Source organism: Cupressus sempervirens, chromosome 11, assembly GCF_028749045.1.
Source record: "Cupressus sempervirens isolate cs-2001-9-10 chromosome 11, ASM2874904v1, whole genome shotgun sequence".
NCBI lineage: Eukaryota > Viridiplantae > Streptophyta > Pinopsida > Cupressales > Cupressaceae > Cupressus > Cupressus sempervirens.
This window is the reverse complement of record NC_143128.1, coordinates 367162805-367183061: the sequence shown is the minus strand read 5'-3', so window position 1 is coordinate 367183061 and position 20257 is coordinate 367162805. Positions and strand designations below refer to the sequence as shown.

Here is a 20257-nt window from a genome sequence, read left to right as displayed (position 1 = left end):
GTGGGAATGGATTATATGCAAATATGAAGATTTGTTTCAAATACAAATTTGAGATGTGGCAAGTATATGTGGAGATTCCAAGTTGTGACCTTTTCACACCATCACCCCTTTGCAAATTGGGATACCCCTCTTTTTGGCTTGGCAGTAGGAGTTAGGTGCTTTAGTTAGCTCTGGTCTAATGGTTTTTCTGGTAGTCTCTTCTGTGTCTGTGAGATGAGTTTGAGCATTCTTAGATGAGGTCATGACCACTTGAGGGGCGATCCATGAAGAAAGATGAAGTCTTGAGCAAAACATATAAGTGCCTAAGAAGGAATGAAGTAGAGTTTGAGGATAGATGAGATGAGATGCAACAACATGACCAGTGAGATCTTTAAGCCTTACAAGCTGACTTGAGGGAAGTCTGATTTAATTGAGACATGTGAAATGAGATTGGATTTCATGGGGAATTTGATTTGGATAAGCATAAACTGATTGACTTGGACAAACATGAAGTCTAGGGATGGAGAATATGGCATGAATTTTAAGGTGAAAATGGACATATCTTAACATGAAAACAGTCCAACTAATGTTCTTCTAAATTTGTTAAACTCATCATCTTGAACAACAGATTATTGCTAATAAAGATGACAGAATTCAGACTACGAAAAAGGTTGTGAAGAATTATAATGAGGAAACACATTTTGAGGAAGACCAAAGAACTATAAAGAGGCAAGTACTGATGAATGTTGGATTAATGCAATGAAAGAGGAGTTAGCACAAATTGAAAAGAATCAAAGTTGGGAATTAGTTTCATGACCAACTGATAAAAAATAATTGGAGCAAAATGGGTGTTTAAAAATAAGCTCAATGAAAATGGTAAAATTGCTCGCAATAAAGCTAGACTTGTTTCTAAAGGCTATGCACAAACTGAAGTTGTAGATTTTGAAGAAACATTCGTCCCTGTAGCCAAACTAGAAGCCATTCATAAGTTTCTAGCATTTTCAGCATATAAAAACTTTAACATTTGGCAAATGGATGTAAATCAAGCTTTCTGAGTGGTTATTTAGAGGAGGAAGTTTATATTGAACAGCCTGAGGGTTTTGTTTGTGCATGAAATGAAGGCTATGTTTGCAGACTTAAAAGGCACTATATGGTTTTAAACAAGCACCTAGGGCTTGGTATTGTAGGCTTGATCAACATCTTCTTCAACAGGGTTTTCACAATGCAAGTAGTAACATGTATTTCAAGTCGGTCAATGATCTCAGTTTTGACTGCATGTATGGATAATCTATTTGCCAAGTCAACTTGCACAAAACCAAGTTTGGAAGTTAACATGTGACTTTGTTTAATGAAAAAAATTTAACCTTCTTTTTTTAATAATTTGTTTCAATACATTTTTCAACTCTATGTTAACAAGTTTCATTATCTTGCAACTTAGTCACATATCACAATTCATATTCTTTTGACTGCATGCATGGATGATCTATATGCTGAGTCAACTTGCACGGCACCATGTTTCGAAGATAACATGCAACTTTGTTCAATTAAAACATTTTAGCTCTCCTTTTTTAAATAATTTGTTTTCCATGAATTTTTCAACTCTATATTGTTAACAAGTTTCATTATCTTAGTCTTCAGGAGCTGGAGGATGCAGTATCCAAGTTGGAGAATGTGCTGCAACAATTATTCAGCCATAGCATAAATGAATTGGAGTTGGTCTTTCCACCGAAGCTATCATACTCGGCCTTGAAATCATAGTTGTTATCATCTTTCTTTTTTATGACACACATAATCCACTTCAGAATGCTGTCACTACATAAGGTACCTCAATTATGTCTATCTTGTTCAGCTTTTGTTGCCTTATTGCATCACTTCTAGTTAAACAGGCTAAACAATCCGATGGCAATGGACTTTGTCTTCTGTTTCCTGGAATGATTGTGTTTATGGATTGGGGTGCCTCCCAATCAAGTATTCTGAAAAATGTCATGGTTGATTCAAGCATATTAAAAGGATTACTTCAATTAATGTGGGAAGCTGAATCACTGAGAACAATGTTGAAGAAGGAACAAACTGGGACAGGAAAGTCTACTGCACATTCTGTTCTGGATCTTCCATGCGAAGCTACAGGTCAAATTGCAACATGGGAGGATTATGAATTAGTGGGTTTTTTCCCTCTTTCATCTGCTTACAAGGATCTGGATTTTTCTAATCTATGCATGACTATAGATACCAAAGGTTGTTCCTATGTAAAGAGGTTCATAGGTGCTCTGCATGCTTTCAGTTATCAGTATCACATGGAAACTGTGCAAGTGGGTCTAGAAACTCACAACCAAGATGAAGCAATGGAATGCAATGCTAAAAGAGATCCTATTTCTCTGGACCATCCCCACATTTTAAAAGAAACAAGTTACTGTTAATCCTAAATTAACTCAAATAATATAATGGTCCGAAGTGCTGTCCTTACGGGTCTAGCAGAGCATTAATATCCTTTTAAGGATTTAACATATTTAAATACCTTATGGCATTTGCCTGATCTACGTCTCTTTAGAGCATATGATTTGTTCTAAATATAATATTGCATGTTAGTGTAGTTACTAACTAATCCTGATTTTGCATGAGACGGCGATCTGGGTTAAACTTGCCATTTGGTTTGTGGGGCCGACCTAGGAAGAGTTATGTCCTTTCCTAGGACATGACTCTTGGGTGCCCTATATATATGAGATAGGGATGTGGATAAAGGACACACAAACATAGAAGAAGTCTGCTCCTTTAGCATCCTCTGCCTCATTCAAGTATATAGCAGAATATATATTATTTATTGCAGAATTTGTATCTCACTAAGAAGGTCAAATATATCATTCTGAATTGATCAACTTCAACTCCAGTATAAAGAAAGTTTTATATCAGTCTGTTCAAATAGAATTTGCAGAATATTTACATGGTATCAGAGCTTTGGTAGTCGAACCTAGGCTCTGCAAATTAAGTAATCAGACATGATATATATCTAGCATCACTCTCCTATCTTCAAATGGCATACACAATCAGACCCAAGGATAAGTTTGATGGGAAAGAACACTTTGATGCTTGGAAATTCAGAATCACGATGATTCTTGAAGAAAATGATATAAAACAATATGTTGATTCAACATCCAGAAAACCTATTGTTGAACCTCATAAAACTATTTGGAGTAAAAGAAATAGGAAAGCCATTTAGATCATATTAGATGGAGTGGAAAATGATATAGTACCCATGCTAACGAAACATCAAACAACATTTGCTATGATGAATGAATTACTAAATGCATATGAAGTTAACAATGCAACTAGAGTTCTCGCACTAAAAAGGCAACTAAATCACATACAAATAAAGAAGGGAGAATCGATGTATTCTTACTTCCTACGGGTTGCCAGCCTAAGAGATGAACTTGCAAGTATAAGAACCATCATTAATGACATGGAACTAACACTGATGGCTATAGATGGATTACCAGATTCATGGGAAACATTCGCACAAGGAGTAAGTGCTAGAGATAATCTTCCTGACTTCAATAGACTTAAGGGAGATTATCTTCAAGAAGAATCCAAAAAACTAAAGAAATGAGGAAAATTGAAAATGAGAGATGAAGAATTTCGTGTTCTTAATACAAATTCCTATAAAGGCAAAAAGAAGCACTTCAAGAAGAAAAATGGTAACCAAAAGAATGACAAACCTAAGAAAGATCTATCCAAAATAAAATGCTTCAAATGCAAAAAGTTTGGATACTACAGATCTAATTGCCCGGAGACTTCTAAACATCAAGTGAACTGTACAAACATATATAACTAGATTGTATTCATCACTATCAAATGAAGACTCAAGTAAAGCATGGGTGATTGATAGTGGATCATCTAGACATATTACAAGATACAAAGAAGCACTAGACTCTATATCAGAAAAGGTTAATGGCAAAGTCACCATCGGTGATAATTCAACACATTTCGTCAAAGGAATTCAAAATTACACCTTGAAACTAAAGTCGAAAAATTCTCTTTTTCTCAAAGGAGTACTCTATGTACCAGGAATAAAAAGTAATCTAATCTCGGTTACAACACTTGAAGATGATGGACATAATGTTGCATTTGACAGTAAAGTAATAACCTAGGGTAAGAACTCCTCATTTAAGAAAGCAAAATTGATTGGTCAAAGAATAGGGTATTTGTATGAATTAAATTCAGAACCTAGTTGACCTATTCAAGCCTTAATTCATGAAGCTGCAGATATAAATGAAATATGGCACAGAAGGTTAGGACATCTAAATTTCAAAACTTTATCAACTATGGAGAAGATGGTTATTGGTTTACCTAAACTAAATAAAGATCACTCAAGCATATGCCAAGGATCCACTCTAGGTTAAAACACCAAAATTCCATTCATGATAGCACTAGAAAAACTAATAATGTTTTGGAATTCATCCACTAAGATTTATGTGGACCTATGTTGGTTCCTTCTCTTGGAGGATTCTGGTACTATATACTCTTTATAGATGACTTCTCTAAGAAAACTTGGATTTGCTTCTTAAAATGCAAAGAATTAGAAGAAATCCTAAAGAGATTGAAAGAATTTAAAACCCTAATTGAAAACTTATTAGGACATAAACTTAAAACTCTTCAAACTGATAATGGAGGGGAATACACCTCAAGTTTCTTTAGAAGGTTTTGTAAAGAAATAGGAATTAAGAGGGAGTATACCATTCCTTATAACCCGCAACAAAAAAGGGTAGCAGAAAGAAAGAATAGAACAATTATAGAAGCTACTAGAGCTATGATATTTGATCAAAATCTAGAATATTATCTTTGGGAAAAAGCCTCTTGTACTGTTGTCTATATTCAAAACAGAAGTCCTCACTCCTACCTTAGAGATAAAACTCTTGAAGAAGTTTTTACTAAGGTTAAATCCAATATAAGCCATTTTAGAATTTTTGGGTGCCCTGTATATATCCATGTTCCAAAAGAAAAGAGAACTGAGTTAGAACCCTCTGGGAGGAAAGGTATATTTGTAGGGTATAGTGAAACATCTAAAGCATATAGGATTTTCATACTTGGTGAGAAAAATATTGAACTTAGTCGGGATGTAATTTTTGAAGAAGATTTAGCATTCAAAAAACAAGTGCATAGTAGGGCATTAGTTCCACTCTCCAGGATCTAGTGCATGGAGGAATCATGGGAGGATGAACATATTTATCAAGATGAAGTGATTTCGGACATTCAAAATCTAACGGAGACCCCAAAGCAAGCATTGATCGATGGTCAAGTTATCAACGAGGGGGACATTTATGATTTTCTTCAATGGTATAGTACAGTAATCATAGGTAAGGAAATGTTTGAGAGCTTCACCAAGGATCCACTCGATGGAAGAAGATTATTGACAACATCAAGCATGGGATATGCAACGCAGTTGTATCCTTGTTATCACAAAGATTGGCGGAAGATGAAATGGCAACTAATAATTTGAAAGTAAAGTTAGATGAGTTCTTTCGATTGAATGTCTATGAAAATGTGATTTTGAGAACTTCTCCATCTTCTCAAATACAATGCACACTACTTGGGACTTGCTACCAGATTGGGAGGAGAGCTTGAGAAAAGCAAAAAGAGCAATTCCAGTTCTAGAATTCAAGTAAGAATCGGCACCAAGCATCAATATAGAAGAGTTGGAGACAATGTTGGATCAATTCCATGCCTTCAAGTAGGGGAATCGAGGATAGATGCATTTAATGCACAATGGTTGTTCTTGGTGGTCATTTATTAAACCCTACTCCCTTCCCAGACGAACATGCATAGTGGGCATTTATTACCCACTATGGTAGTGGATCCTTATTGCATTAATATAGATTCCTCTTCTTTACCCTAACCCTAATTAGGGCTAATGTGGTGTGATCTGGGCCATCGACTATTGTGATCACCAAGGCCATCTATTGTAATCGAGGACCTATATAAAGGCCTCACTTTTCATTTCTAAAAGCAAGATTTTCTGAGATTGTTTCTATGAGCTACTGAGATAATAAAGTTTTCGTTGAAGCTTGGTGAATACTTGATGTGTCTTAGTGCTTGTTTGTTCTCTTAAATTCCCTCATTTAGATTGAGTTTAGTTTAGCTAGAGTGTTCTAATTGCAATGGAGAATATGATGGTGTATTGATGGATTCCTTCGGTTCATACTTTTGATGTTTTAGTGGTTCTAAATTGTTGTGCAAAGTTAGCCTAAACCCCTTTCATGTGTATATTTCACTTCTATCTTTCATATACAATGTTCTTTATGATAGTGTATGTGGTGGTATGAAAATCTTTTGCATAACCCTTGAAGATTGCATCGGTTCACTCGTAATTGCAGTGTAACTTGGTGAAGCGGAGCTCGATAAATTGAGGAATTTGTCCACTAGAGTACCATTTATTGCCATCACTACCCTTAGGATTAGAATAGAATTCCTAAACCCTATCCTATTTCATTTCTGCATATTTTGTGAAAATCCAAAAAGTACTTCATTGCAAAAACTTAAAATGGCTCCAACATCCAGTATCACTTGAAATGAATTTGAGTAAGTACGTAAGGCCCATTGTGATCATCAGTGAATCGCATCAACCACCGAGCTTATCCACAGTCAAGACTTGACATTGAAGGAACTTTGGAGTCATCGTATGATCTTCTAACAATCTTAGCATACATGAGACTTTGTTCAAGACAGGATAAGATATTTCTATATTTTGTTTTACTGTTTGGTGGGTAATAAAACACACATCAACAGGACCCTTTTGTTGCCAAATCATCGCAAATCCACTTGGCTTCTTTGAGAATGACTAACTTGACACCACTCTGTTCCTATGCGACGATTCACCCACTTCATAAGTTGCAATCCCCTGGAATCCAGATAAACCTCCATCGATAATGGCAAATTGCCAAGCATTCTCATCAAATCACCTTGATCATCGGCGGGCTGACCCATTCTCTTATTAACATTCAATTGCTTTCTTGAGTCATAAAAAATTTCCCTTTGAAATTTCTCATGCAAATGAAACCTCGGGTTCACAAAAAAAGGTTTACCAAGTTGTACAATTGCTTGGCCTTTGAACATTTTTGCCAATTCTTTTACAAAATCTCCCTCCAACAGTCGATGCTTCCCTACATTCTTCTCCACAAATCGAAATCTATTGTGTCCATCTTCTATCGATCACGCACTTGCAACTATCAACACCATGTTGAATTGGCTTATTTTAGTGAATCAACGCTTCCCTACATTCTTCTATGCAAATCAAAATCTATTGTGTCCATCTTATGTCGATCATGCACTCGCAACCATCAACACCATGTTGAATTGGCTTATTTTGGTGAACCAATGTATGTGTCATAATGTCACTTGTATCTTGAAACTTTATATTATAGACATCTTGCCTCTTATTCTATCAAGATAATTTGGAGCTTTCGTATAATTGTTTGTTTTCTGATCATTTTATCACTATTGTTTGTTTGCCTTCAAGAGGCAGTTACTATTCATTGTCATCTCACCTCCACACGTCACAATATAATGGTCATCCTCCCCTTCTTCACTATTAATTCAAGAGTACCTATTGTATAACACTTATTAATGTAAGAATTTGAGCTTACATGTGTCCTTAGCAAAAGCAATTCAATGACAGCAGAAAATAGAGTTGTAGTTGAATTAGTTGGTGAAAATGATGGATATTCTTTAATTATGCCATTCACCCAGGGTCTAAATTCAAGAGATATAAAAAATAGAGCAAAATCATTAACTTTTTATAAAATACATTGAAGAACTATTAAAGCAAACTCATGAGTGATATAAATTCTTCTATTAAAAGACAACATTAGAAGTAGAACTATCAAACTTTTTGTCCTTGGAGATATGCATGTATTTCATGACTTGAAGCAATGTTTAAATTGATTAAAAAAGTTGCAATGACTTGCGCTGGTGTTTTGTGGTCTTTGGTAATTTTAATATATGAATGGAGTGAATCTGATGATATAGGTGATTCAAAGATTAGTTGTATGATGATTATTAATACCCTCCCCACAGAAAATGGATTATTTTTCGTCCAATACTGCAACTCGCTGTGTTAAATTTCTTCGCATAGCTCTTCAATATGACTAGCAAATCATTGTCTTACATTTCCTTTTATATGAACATATGAAGAAAGTTTAGAATCAATCGAAGTATAAGCACTACTTTTTAACAACAAAGCAATGGTCTCAACGAAAAGAGTTGGTAAAGATTGCCAAGACACAAAAGAAAGTACTATAATATAATGGCTATGAGCTATTTTCTAATTTGTGCAACTGCAACTATTAAGTTACGGTATCATAATCAGGAAATAGTGGGAACAATTTTCATTTGTACATGAAGGCAACCTACTAAAATAATTTTCAATTATATTTCAATAAGATTTCCTTGGACTTAGGAATGTTCTAACGAAAGAATTGCATGAAGTTGCAGCTTCCAAAGACTATCAAAGCTATGGCTTCTGGACTGAGTTCCACACCAGTTGAGAACTCTCCTCCTGGACTTTTTTTGCCAGCAAGTTGAGGGTCAAAACCATGTAGCGGTAATGTCACTTTATTTATACAACAATGTCCTAAATTGCATATGCAGTCAAAATTTCACAGGTGAGGTTGGGGCAAATCTGAATTTATTGTATTAATTTGCAATTTTTGCAAAGGTGCAATACAAGTAGGCAAGTCCAATAAGCATACATATGCAAGAATCTGAAAACTGCATGAGTTTGGGCACTTTTGCAGAAATGCATAGAATCCACAGAAGTTTTTTTTGACAGTGGGAAAGCATAGTCATTGTGCAGTTTTGCACTGCTAAAAGATTTGACAAGTCCAACTAGAGTTTTAAAGTCATTGCTAGACAGCTTATAAACTCAGAAAACCTGCCACCACATAACTGATGATATTTTCAGTTGCATTTACAAACAATGGGTCCAATAATGCAAAACCATTAGGATCCTACCTACGTGTGCACAACAAAAAGCCAACCATGCATATTACAAATGCATGGTCAAAATCAATAAATGGGGATGCAGATGACGAAGAGTACATTATTTTCAATTCAGTATATAGGGTATTATTGCTAGAAACACTACCCATATCTCTGCTGATAAAGAATCTGGTATTTGCAATTCCTGAGATATTCCCAGGTAAATGTGCGGCCCCTTTGCTGGTCTGTCAGCTATTTCTATTAATGACTTGGTATCATCTCAGGCTGCTTGTGAGAAAAATGGTATGCCATCAAATTCTAGATGAATTACTTCAGACCGTAGTGGTGTCCCTAATAGTTTAGTATAGATTCTCCTTTTACAGTTGCCAGATCACATCAATCAGCACCTTTCCTCTCAGCCTATGCTAAACTGAGAGCTTTACAGCAACATGGTGGTATTTATTTCTGATAGTGCTAGTCATTTGCTTTGCAAGGATTTCACCATTCGAGCTAGCTTTTGTTCCAATGACTTGGAAGGCATTAGTTGCGATGGGCATTATGGTCAAGTGCTGCTTTCCTGTTGATATTACCATGGCGTTTCTCCTTGTGTACTTGGATAGAACTTCCTATTTATGGTAAGAAAAACCCAAGAAAATTGCCATCAGGTATTGAAGAGTACATTGTTTTCAAATCAGTACATAGGGTATTATTGCTAGGAATACTACCCATATGTCTGCTGATAAAAGAATCCAGTATTTGCTATTCCTGAGACACTACCCATATTTTTGCTAGGGTATTTATTTTTATGGACAGAATGTCCGTCAAGATAAGGAAAAGTACATTGTTCCCAAATCAGTACATTGGATATTAATGCTAGGAGCACTACCCTTATCTCTGCTGATAAAGAATCCAGCATTTGCAATTCCTGGTATGTTCCCAGATAAATGTGCAGTCCCTTTGCTGGTCTGTCAGGTATTTCTATTAACGGCTTGGTGTCATCTCAGGATGTGTATGAGAAAAACGGCATACATCAAATTCTAGATATATTACTTCAGACCAGAGTGATGTCCCTTATAGTTTACCATAGATTCTCCTTTCACAGTTGCATAGCCACATCAATCAGCAACTTTCTTCTCCGCCTATGCTAAACTGAGAGCTTTAGAGCAACAAGGTTATGTTTATTTCTGATCGTGCTAGTCATTTGCTTTGCATGGATTTCACCAATTGAGCTAGCTTTTGCTCCAATGACTGGGAAGGCATTAGTTGTGATGGACATTATGGTAAACTGCTTCTTTGCTATTGATATTATCATGGCATTTGCCCTTATGTACTCGGATGGAACTTCCTATTTATGATAAGAAAAAACCAAGAAAATTACAATCACGTATCTGTAGGCCTCATTTCCATTCAATGTGCGGTTTCTACACTGACATTTCACAAGGCTACTTCACAGTGGGAGAGTCCAAATTGATGGAACCCTAATTTTATAAGTTAGGGTCTCCATTTGAATATCTTTTCTCACCCTCATTCACTATTGAATTTATCTTTTATATTATTAGCATGTTGCCATTAGGATAAGGTTTTATAATAACTGTATATAATTAGTATGAGTCTTTGACTCTTTTCCCATATCCTCAAAGTTACACTTTCGTGTAGTGAACATATCCCAAATCTTGTAGGGAGTGCTATTTCGCATGGACCATTTATAATGATATCATCATTCAGCATTTACAAGATCCAAATTACTAAATCCATGTTTTATCTCTGCAGATAATAAGGCTGCATATTCTTGTATCATCCCCTGACTACATTGAAGATCATGCATTTAAAACAAATGGCCAGATATTTCCTGCAATGGAACGAGTCAAGTTTGAAGAGGTTGATTCAATCTTGATGATTGTGTCAAAATCATGCACTCTGCTGTAATTGGAAGTATTATGCAAGAAGGGATCAGCAGCACACATGGATGATCTTAAGAATCATGTAATTGGGGCATTTGATTTGCTAGAGGGCAATCGCAAAGGACTGTAAACATGTGCCGATAGTGGTTGATCCTACAAACTACCTTTCTCTTCCAGGGTATCTGCAGGGCAGAGGAAAGGATGGAGCCTGGAAAGCCTTCCAACATGTTGCTTCATATGACTCTGCTGTAGCAGAGTGGTCCTGGAAGCAGTTTTGGTATAGATGAATTCCCTCTGAAACTGACTGTTTTTCTTTAAGTCCCCTCTTAGGATATGGGAAGATCCTCATCAGTATAATATATACTGATAATCATGACTGCTGTACATCATAGAAAGGAACTATCCAGGAGCCGGGCTGTTAGATGCAAATGCAGCCTGGAATTGTGCTTCAGAATCCAAAAAACCAATATGTGTTGTGGTGAAATACACAAATTCATGAAGAGTAGCATTTAGATAGGATACTCTGGAAGCATATCGACTTGCAGTAAGAATATACTTAGCTAGCATATGTGGAGGGATTGTGGCATTCAATATAGAAGTCAGCCAGGAGTTTGCTAAGGAAACACAAGGATTCAGAATTTCACTCGATGGATAAAAATCTCATTCTTAAGCTCTTCCTCACAAATCCATTACGGTTAAATCCAGTCAATATGATATTTCATCTTTTTTAGCATCACTGCAGAAATGATTGTGCACAAGATTACGGGGAGTGTTACTGGCCTATGTTTTAGCAGAAAGAAAAGGTCATTGTCATTCAATCTGGATTGAAATCCAGTAGTCTGGAATCTTGTTTGTGCAATTCAAGTTGATACAGTACTATAGTATTCTCCATGCACGCACAACACATAAGCTGGTGTTTTTCACTTTAGAAGATTGAAATGTGATTAAGCAACCCAGTATTTGAAAGCTTCAAGTTTGATATTCTGCATAAATACACGCTATTTTTCTCAGACATTGAGTATCAAAGTGATGAAGTTTAGTGAATGCATGGTAGTCAAAGCATATTGGATGACGTGTTGGAGATTATCTCAACAAATGTTTTTATCCTTCAAAGTAACATAATGCATGAACATGACTAATGTGCAGTTTTGAGCAATTTACACTGTAATTAAAGATATAAATTTTGTCAGTCACTCAGTTATTTGCTATGAAGAGATGCGATGGTTTATAGACTTCTTGAGTCTCGTCATCCGAAGTATAGATCCCATAACACCAATAGGACAGACATTTTTTCCTCAGAAGAATATCTTATGAAAAAGGCAATCTGGAAGTAGGAAAGCAACAATACTCTCAGCGATTGGCAAATTTCAATTGATATATCAGGATTCTGCATGATGAGTACAAGGATCTATGTTTTTGTCCATTAGTAGCAGAGAATTAAAATTGCAGATATAGCTAATTCTTTATAGTCGCCAAAGGAATTGGCAGATTGTTCTTGAAGAACACCAGAATTGTAGACTTTTTGCAGCATTTTCAGTTTGAACATCAGGGGTATTGTGGAGTACTTGTATATTTCCCTAACCCTGTTTGATTGATCTTCTTCTCGTATAAGTTAAAATTCATTCACACAAACTCTTAATAGCATATGTAATTAAATGTTTGCAGTCTCGAGACTGGAACAATTGAATATATATATATATATATATATATAAAAGCTTATTGTCCTATAAAGTTATATTTAATAGCTTTTACTGCAATATACTCTGTTCCCTAAGGAATACAAGGCAGTGATCTTTACTCATTTAGACATAGTCATTTGATTTATAGCCTCAAGTTGATGATTTATTTTTGCAGCATTCATTTCAGAGAAACCAAATCTCTTACTGTTATATATTAAAAACATTCTTGTTTTAAATGTCTCTACTTCCAAGTAATTATATTCAGGACATTGATGTTTGAAGCACTTTCTATCTAAAGCATTTACATCTTGAAGTGATTGGTGAAGTTTTGAAGTAAATACATTTTCAGCATTTTAACACATACATTAAAAGTGGTTTCAGAGAAACCAAATCTCTTACTGTTATATATTAAAAACATTCTTGTTTTAAACGTCTCTACTTCCATGTAATTATATTCAGGACATTGATGTTTGAAGCACTTTCTATCTAAAGCATTTACATCTTAAAGTGATTGGTGAAGTTTTGAAGTAAATATATTTTCCGCATTTTAACACATACATTAAAAGTGGTGCAAATTAAGCATCCTTTATCCCTTTCCATTTGGAGGAATTCTATTCCATTTATGATAGAACAATCTGCTATAAAAGCCTAAGAGTATAAGGATTGGCTTAAGAGTAGGTGCACCTGCCTTGGTTTTGCAGAGCCAAAAGCGCAGAAGACTTGAATCATATTGATTAGTCTTGTCAAGTTGGCCATAGCCAGTTGGAATCCCAGCATTAACTTGGCAAGTCTTATAGGATTTCAATCTGTGGTTTTGGGAACCCACACAAATGATTCGGATTCGGCAACCATTCATGTTTACAGTAAAACTAATACTCTCTCTGGAAGAATGAAAGTTGGTAACAAAACTACATCCTCCTCTAACTTTACGAAAATTACTAGCTGTGAAGGCTGGTGACATGGGCTTGTTCGGGCCTGGAAATATTTCAATTATTGCACAAGGACACCGAATATGCCTGTGCCACAAGACATGCTTCATGGTGCAAATCAGAGCGCATACCTATCCTCAGTAGAGGAAAACCCAAGCACATGTGGAGGGCAAAGCATAGACAAGGCAAAGAATAGATAAGGCACATTAACTGTTTGATAAAAGCACCTCAAATAAAAATGTCGTCTTGTAGAATGCAGTGATTGCAGGATACGCAAAAAACAGATTTGTTGAAAGAGCCTTATAGACTTTGAGATATATGCAATTGACATGTCTCCCACCCTGATCAGTTTACATTAACCTGTGTTCTCCTAGCCTGTGCCAAAATGACAGCTAAGAAACAGGATTTGGTCATGAAAGTCTACAAATATCCAACCCAATCAATTTACATTAAACAACCTACTACTAGCCTGCGCCAAATGGGAGCTTTGACAACAATGGAAGAGATAGATGCATTCCACCATATGTATGCAAAATGTGAAAGCATTGACAACACAAAAAAGTTGCTCGACAGAAAAAACTTGAAAATCCTTGGAAACTAATAACAAATGCAATTGGTAACTGCAAATCTGGACTTGTCCAATAACAAAGGAGACCTGGAGGACGAAAGCCTCAAAGGTAGGGAAGCAATAATGGACTCATGGCACTCGTAAGAAAAATATTTCTAGATTCCTTGCAAGCTAAGATGAGAAAAAAAAGCAGTTTGCCTTGTGGTTTCCACTAGTGGAAGCAAGTATTTAGATGTTTTGAAGAAATCTTGTTTGTGCTCCTTTAAAATTAGCAAGTTCTTCAGAAGCAAACAGTAATTTAACCATGTGAATTTAGAAACAAAATATTGTGTTCCTAACAAGAAACTGCTTTTATAAAAGAGAGATCTCTGCATTGATATGCTAGCAACCAGAAATCTCTCAAGACACTTGCCACTACAAACGATGGAATATGAAAGCATCTTGAATGTAGAACTTGAGAGACAAATGAAAGGATGAAATTTGTTATTTCTTTCTTCCTTCCTTATATCTAGAGTTTCGCGGACGAATTTAAATAATTTAAACACTAAAATGGGCAGCACAAATAACTAAAGGAATGTAGCTTTCCTGATATGACAATTAAGATACTCAGAACAACTTGTGATGACAAGAAACTTTCATATGGACGTCTTGGTGTGAATTCAGATCTATTCAAGAAAAGTGTGGGTATTGCACTTGGTCTCAAACCAACCTTCCACAAACTATCTAAACACAACCGCACCATGACCCATTGCTAATTTAAGGGTTCTACACATTTGCTATAATTTATTCTGTTTACTTATGACACAGGGAAGAGGACCTGCACAGGTGAGTATCAAAAGCACAATCTAGGGGATTAGTAGCTTAATTGACAGGGTGAACAGCTAAACATTAGGACTAACATCAAATCCCTCGAACTTCTATATAGGAAGGCAAATGGCCTTCAAGCTTTTACTGTCAGTTGCTTAAACTCATTGTTTGGGGTCTAAGTATCAATAATATTCTACTATATTTTGCCAGGCTAACATAAAGTTTTAAAAATAAGCTGGTCTAAAACTTCTGCATCAAATTATGTATTTGTATTTTTGTGCGTCTTCAATGGATTTATTTTCAATGTGTGAATTAAGCTCTGGTTTTCAATGTAATTTCTCTTTTTCCCCACTTATTTGTCCTCGAGTAATTTAGATGGTTCTCTACATTTATTGCATCTAAAGTTCCTCTATTTTTTTCTTTTTTATTCTTATTTGTTATTTTGTTTCCATTTTAAACTTTCAAGTTACAATTAAAAAACCCTACAACCTTCATTATACAAGAAAGCTGCCCCTCTCAAATGCAGAGGAAAATTATTGATCCTATGGTGATTTTTCCAAGTACTGAAAGTACATCGCACTGCCTGTTGGATAAGTCAAAGCAATAAACTAAAAAATTGCAGTGACCTATATACTTACCAACAAAATCCTCTACCCAAACCCGTACCTGTATCAGTAGTTACTCTAAGAAACTGTCAACTATGAACCTTCATAGAGGAAGGCCAGCATAGATACTACCCCTTTTGATATGCTAAATCAAGTATAAAAAATGCTTGATGAATATATTGACTCAAAGGAGATGCAATATTTTATATTCTTTGATCACAGGCTCTGAGCTATATAGCCATGTTATCCTATCTGAAAAGCTAGGCAGAAGTGCATATCCTGACTATACACCATCGAGTACTATACATATACCCGGCATGGAACACTAATCATATATGCCAAGGGTAGGGGAGCTTTACATGATGTTGCAAGACTTGGGAGTAGAACATAGGGTATGGTCATCACAGCTACAACCTTGACTCCTACTAAAGAACAAGTCCCAAATGAGACTCACCACTGGCCCACTAGATGTTAAAAGATGTATCTTCTCAATGACAGCAGGTCTGAATAGAACAGAGAGTAACAAGATGAATAAATACAACCAGGCCTACTCCACCACAGTGTCTCAAATGAAAGCAAACACTCGCTTTGTCCTAATATAGAAAGAGGATAAACCCAACCAAGTATAAAATGAGTGAACCAACTACCAAAAAACAACAAGAACCGTGCTTCTAAAGATGCCAGTGCTTCAATATTTTCCCAATTTATAAAACAGTCCTTAATAAATGAGCATTTAGATTCGCACAAGATTTTCACAATAGTAAAATAAACTCCAAGCACAAATTTTTTTACAAGTACAATGCAAATATACAATTATATGTAACGGCATTAAAGCCAATGCCTTAAAAGTAAAAGTGCAGCTTGTCCATGCCACCAAATTTAGTACAAAGGATCACGTTCAAGCATCAACGACAACTGAGTTGTGCCCCTCTTGCTGAGCTTAAAAGATCACTGCATTCTCTAAACATCTGACTTACTCTCTTCTGTTGTGCTGCTTACTGTTGATGAAGCTTGAGTCACTCCATCAATCCTCATTGTCTTTTGCTTCTACAGTTAATCAAATTTGTGCAACTATAACCCTGTTTCCTCCATTTTAAACGGTTGAAATTTCAGTTACTTCTACAAACTTCTTCTCATTGGGGATTATTTCTAGCATTTATGATACTATTTAACACTAAAACACTTGGTGGATGAAAGCCAGGCTATTCCAACCTAGAGTTTGTCGAACTAAAACACAAGCACCATTCAGAAATGACAGAATTGATGTCAAATGTTACATAGCCTCATCAAGTCACGCCCATCTCTTTGAGCTTCAATCGTCAATCCTACCGGTATAAATTGAAAGAGTAGTTGCAATCAGATTACCGTACAAAGAAGCATACGACTGCTTGGTCTTTGTGCTGTGGATGCTCTAACAGACGTTTGCAGTCTTCAGTCCAAGTCCGTCTTAGATTTATAAGAAGCGTCTTTGATTGTTTGTGTTGAACGTTTGTCCAAATCAAAACCTGCAAAACTATGTTTTCCACTATCGGGAACAGGGGATTTCGTTTTGCTTGTATAGTCTTGTCCGTCAGCATGAGGTGGCTCAGGAGATGCGAGAGATCGGTGTCTCTGTCGCCCTGTATCTTTGACATATTTCTGGATAGAATTGTTCTTTGGTATTTGTGCATCATTGAATTTACCCTGTCCTGACACAGAAGATAATACTGAAATGGACCGTGACACAATAGATTTCCCTATCATGGACGTGGAATTACGGTTCTGAGGAGGATAATTAGAAGGCGAAGGATTTGAACTGCGGCCGCTGTGGTTTTGAAGAGGAGGATATCGTGAAGGCGAATGATTTGATCTGCGGCCATTGGGATTTTGAGGAGGATATCGAGAAGGCGAAGGATTTGAACTGCGGCGATTGTGGTTTTGAGGAAGAGAAGGATTTGAATTGTGGCCATCATATGTTTCGGAAGGAAGATAGCGAGAAGGAGAAGAATTTAGACAACGGCCATTGTGGTTTTGAGGAGGATAACGAGAAAGCGAGAGATTTGAACTACGGCCATTGTGGGTTTGAGGAGGAGGATAACGAGAAAGCGAGGGTTTAGAACTGCGGCCGTCATGTTTGTGCTGAGGAAGATAGCGAGAAGGCGAAGGATTTGAACTGTGGTCATTATGACTGTGAGCCGGAGGAAGAGGAGAAGCAAGGGAGTAGGGTTGTGTACTGTAAAGGGCATCTCGGGGAAAAACTCTAGCGGAGGGTTTTCCATCCTGAGTAAGGTAAGCCGCGGAATGAGAATGAGGGCCATCTTTGTCCGTCCACAGATCGATGGCACCGGGCTTGACAAACCTGTCTGCCATGGCCTGCAGCTGATCATCCGATGTGACAGCGAAAAGAGTGGGGGCCCGAGTAGCTCGAGTCATTTCCCATGGCCTCTCAAGCTCGACAGCTTTGAGCTCCGCGCGCTTCCGCATTTCATAGAGTTGGCGCTCTCGGAGGAGCCGCGCTTTCAGAATTTGCTTGCTTTTCTTTTCCTGCATCTTCTTCCACTGCCATTTGCTTACTCCGCCAGGGAATGTTCGAGGCCCCCCTCCCATTCTTGGGGAAACGTACAGAGATTGAGACGTCCATGAGCCCCCTCCCAATTTCCACTCTACTAACTGCATTGTCTCTGCTGCTACGCTCACAATTTCTCCTTCCGAATCCCTTCGATTGATCGTATGCTGCACAATAAGCTATCAGGCCACGGATAAATTTCTCTCTCGATTGTATGGCGCACAGAATTCTTAGAATCTCTGCTGGTGGTGATTGCACAATTTGCTATCCGGCCAAGGATAGATTTTTCTCTTCATAGGATGGCACGCAGAATTCATAAGAGATTTATCCGTAAGCGTGTGGCGCACAGAATTTTGAAGGGGTATTGTTAGGCAGGACAATGTTATGTTGTGATATAATATGGTTTGGGAAAGTGATAATTTATTACAAATAATCTAATATAAGTTTAATTAGCCGATGGGCTATTATATTAAGAATTTTGATATGAGAATAAGTGACGCAAAGCGTCCAAGTTCCTGTCGATAGAAAATGAAAACGAAAATGAAAATAGAAATAAAAATGGAAATGGAAATAACAAAAATCAAAGTCATGGAGAGAGAGTTTAAAAGGAGTAGAGATATAGTGGGTAAATGTATATATTAAAATAACTATTGAAATCATACATGTGTTAAAATAATAACATTTGTGGCATGAGCATGTTATGTTATTGTTATGATAGATGTTGTGGTATTTACATTATGGTAATTAGAATAAGGTAATATCTAAATCTAAATTTTATTCTTTTGACTAAATTTTAAAATTGTATAATTATATTTAGTTAACATCATTATATTTAATTAATTTTCTAATAAGTTAAAATAGTAAAAAATAAAATAATATCTATTAGTTTTATTTATGTGCGTCTTCATTTTATAAATTTTTCAAATAAGCCTGCAAAACTGGAAATATAAATTTGCCATGTATTTTATTAATGTTGTGTAAATACTATTTTATAATTATTTTATTTTTTATATTTAATTAAATAAGAAGTAGAAACAATACACCATGCCTATAAGTATAAGCTTACAGATAAATAGTGTGCCTCAAATATTTCTTTGGCATGCTTCGGATGACAAATATTCAGCTATTACCAACATTAAAATAATAATAATATCTATTGCAAAAAACAAAAGGTAAAAACCAATCGTCTTAAAACCCACCGTTATGCCTATGTTTAAATATGGCGCGCCTTATCTATGTATCCGCAGGAGCTGCTTCAGCTGCCTTGTGACATGTTATCCACTTTAGCATTAAGATTGTGAAAAGGCCTTAATTACTACAGTTTTATATAGCTAGATATATGACAATAGCCTGTAGTTATCTATGAAATCTGTTTTCGAAATGGTTCAATGTCATTCTATCAAAATTCTTAATTATATGATACTGAAAATAACACTTTAATTTAAGTAATTTTAAGATTAGTTTTATAAAAAGTAATTTAATCCTATTGATACATAAAGTCTAGTGATGAATATAATTCATTGTACAAAAGTTCATTGATGAATATAATTCATTGTACAAATTTAAATTCTAGAATTTTTAATTATTCATAAATACTTGACTACAATAGAATTGCCAATGATATAACATGAGTTGGTATTTATCCAACTTCAAATAACGAAGAATAAGAATGCAAGTGAAGGAGATTTCAAAAAGATAAAAGTTAAACTTGTCACTTGTTATTGATATATTCCACGACACTTTTTCCTCTATTTACCTGTAACACTCTTTATTAGAATGTATAGTATGAGAGCTTTGCATTTTGAAGGTTATGACTTACAAAATATAATTTAGAGATCTTCACTGCTAATTATAATGATAATTCTAGAACAATTTTATGTCTTTGATTAAAAATTACATGTATTCAATAAATCTTACTAAAGTACCCAAAAAAATTTGTCAAAGTTTTCCATGTGTAACTGAATGACAATATAGCGTGCCTTAAAAACCACATAAGTTATCTTTAGTCAAAGACATGAACAAAATATTTATAAAGATTTATAAGCTGTGGAAAATAGTTTATTTATTTTTATATTTGAGAGAATTAACATCAAACAAATTTATTGATAAAAGAAATGTCACTAATTATAGCATATGAAAATTTTTATATTACAATAACTAGTAGCAGTGTATAAGTCCATTTAATTTTTTTTTAAAGCAATAACTTTGAATAAAAAAATGTTTTTCTTCTATGTTTCAGTGTCTATCTAACAAGACTTTTATTGAGATCCTAAATTG

General features: G+C 35.6%; 1 protein-coding gene across 1 annotated transcript; it reads right to left on the bottom strand.

Annotated features, from left to right (window-relative positions):
• Positions 1 to 16184: 16184 nt before the first annotated feature.
• On the bottom strand, positions 16185 to 18411 carry EMB1513 (copper ion transmembrane transporter). Its single transcript, XM_089810191.1, has one exon. It carries the CDS (start codon positions 18088 to 18090, stop codon positions 16867 to 16869), a length of 1224 nt encoding a protein of 407 aa, XP_089666317.1. The 5' UTR covers positions 18091 to 18411; the 3' UTR covers positions 16185 to 16866.
• Between the last annotated feature and the right edge of the window lie 1846 nt (positions 18412 to 20257).

Coding starts and splice junctions, on each gene's coding strand:
- EMB1513 (XM_089810191.1), bottom strand. CDS start 18,090: ATGCAGTTAGTAGAGTGGAAATTGGGAGGGGGCTCATGGACGTCTCAA.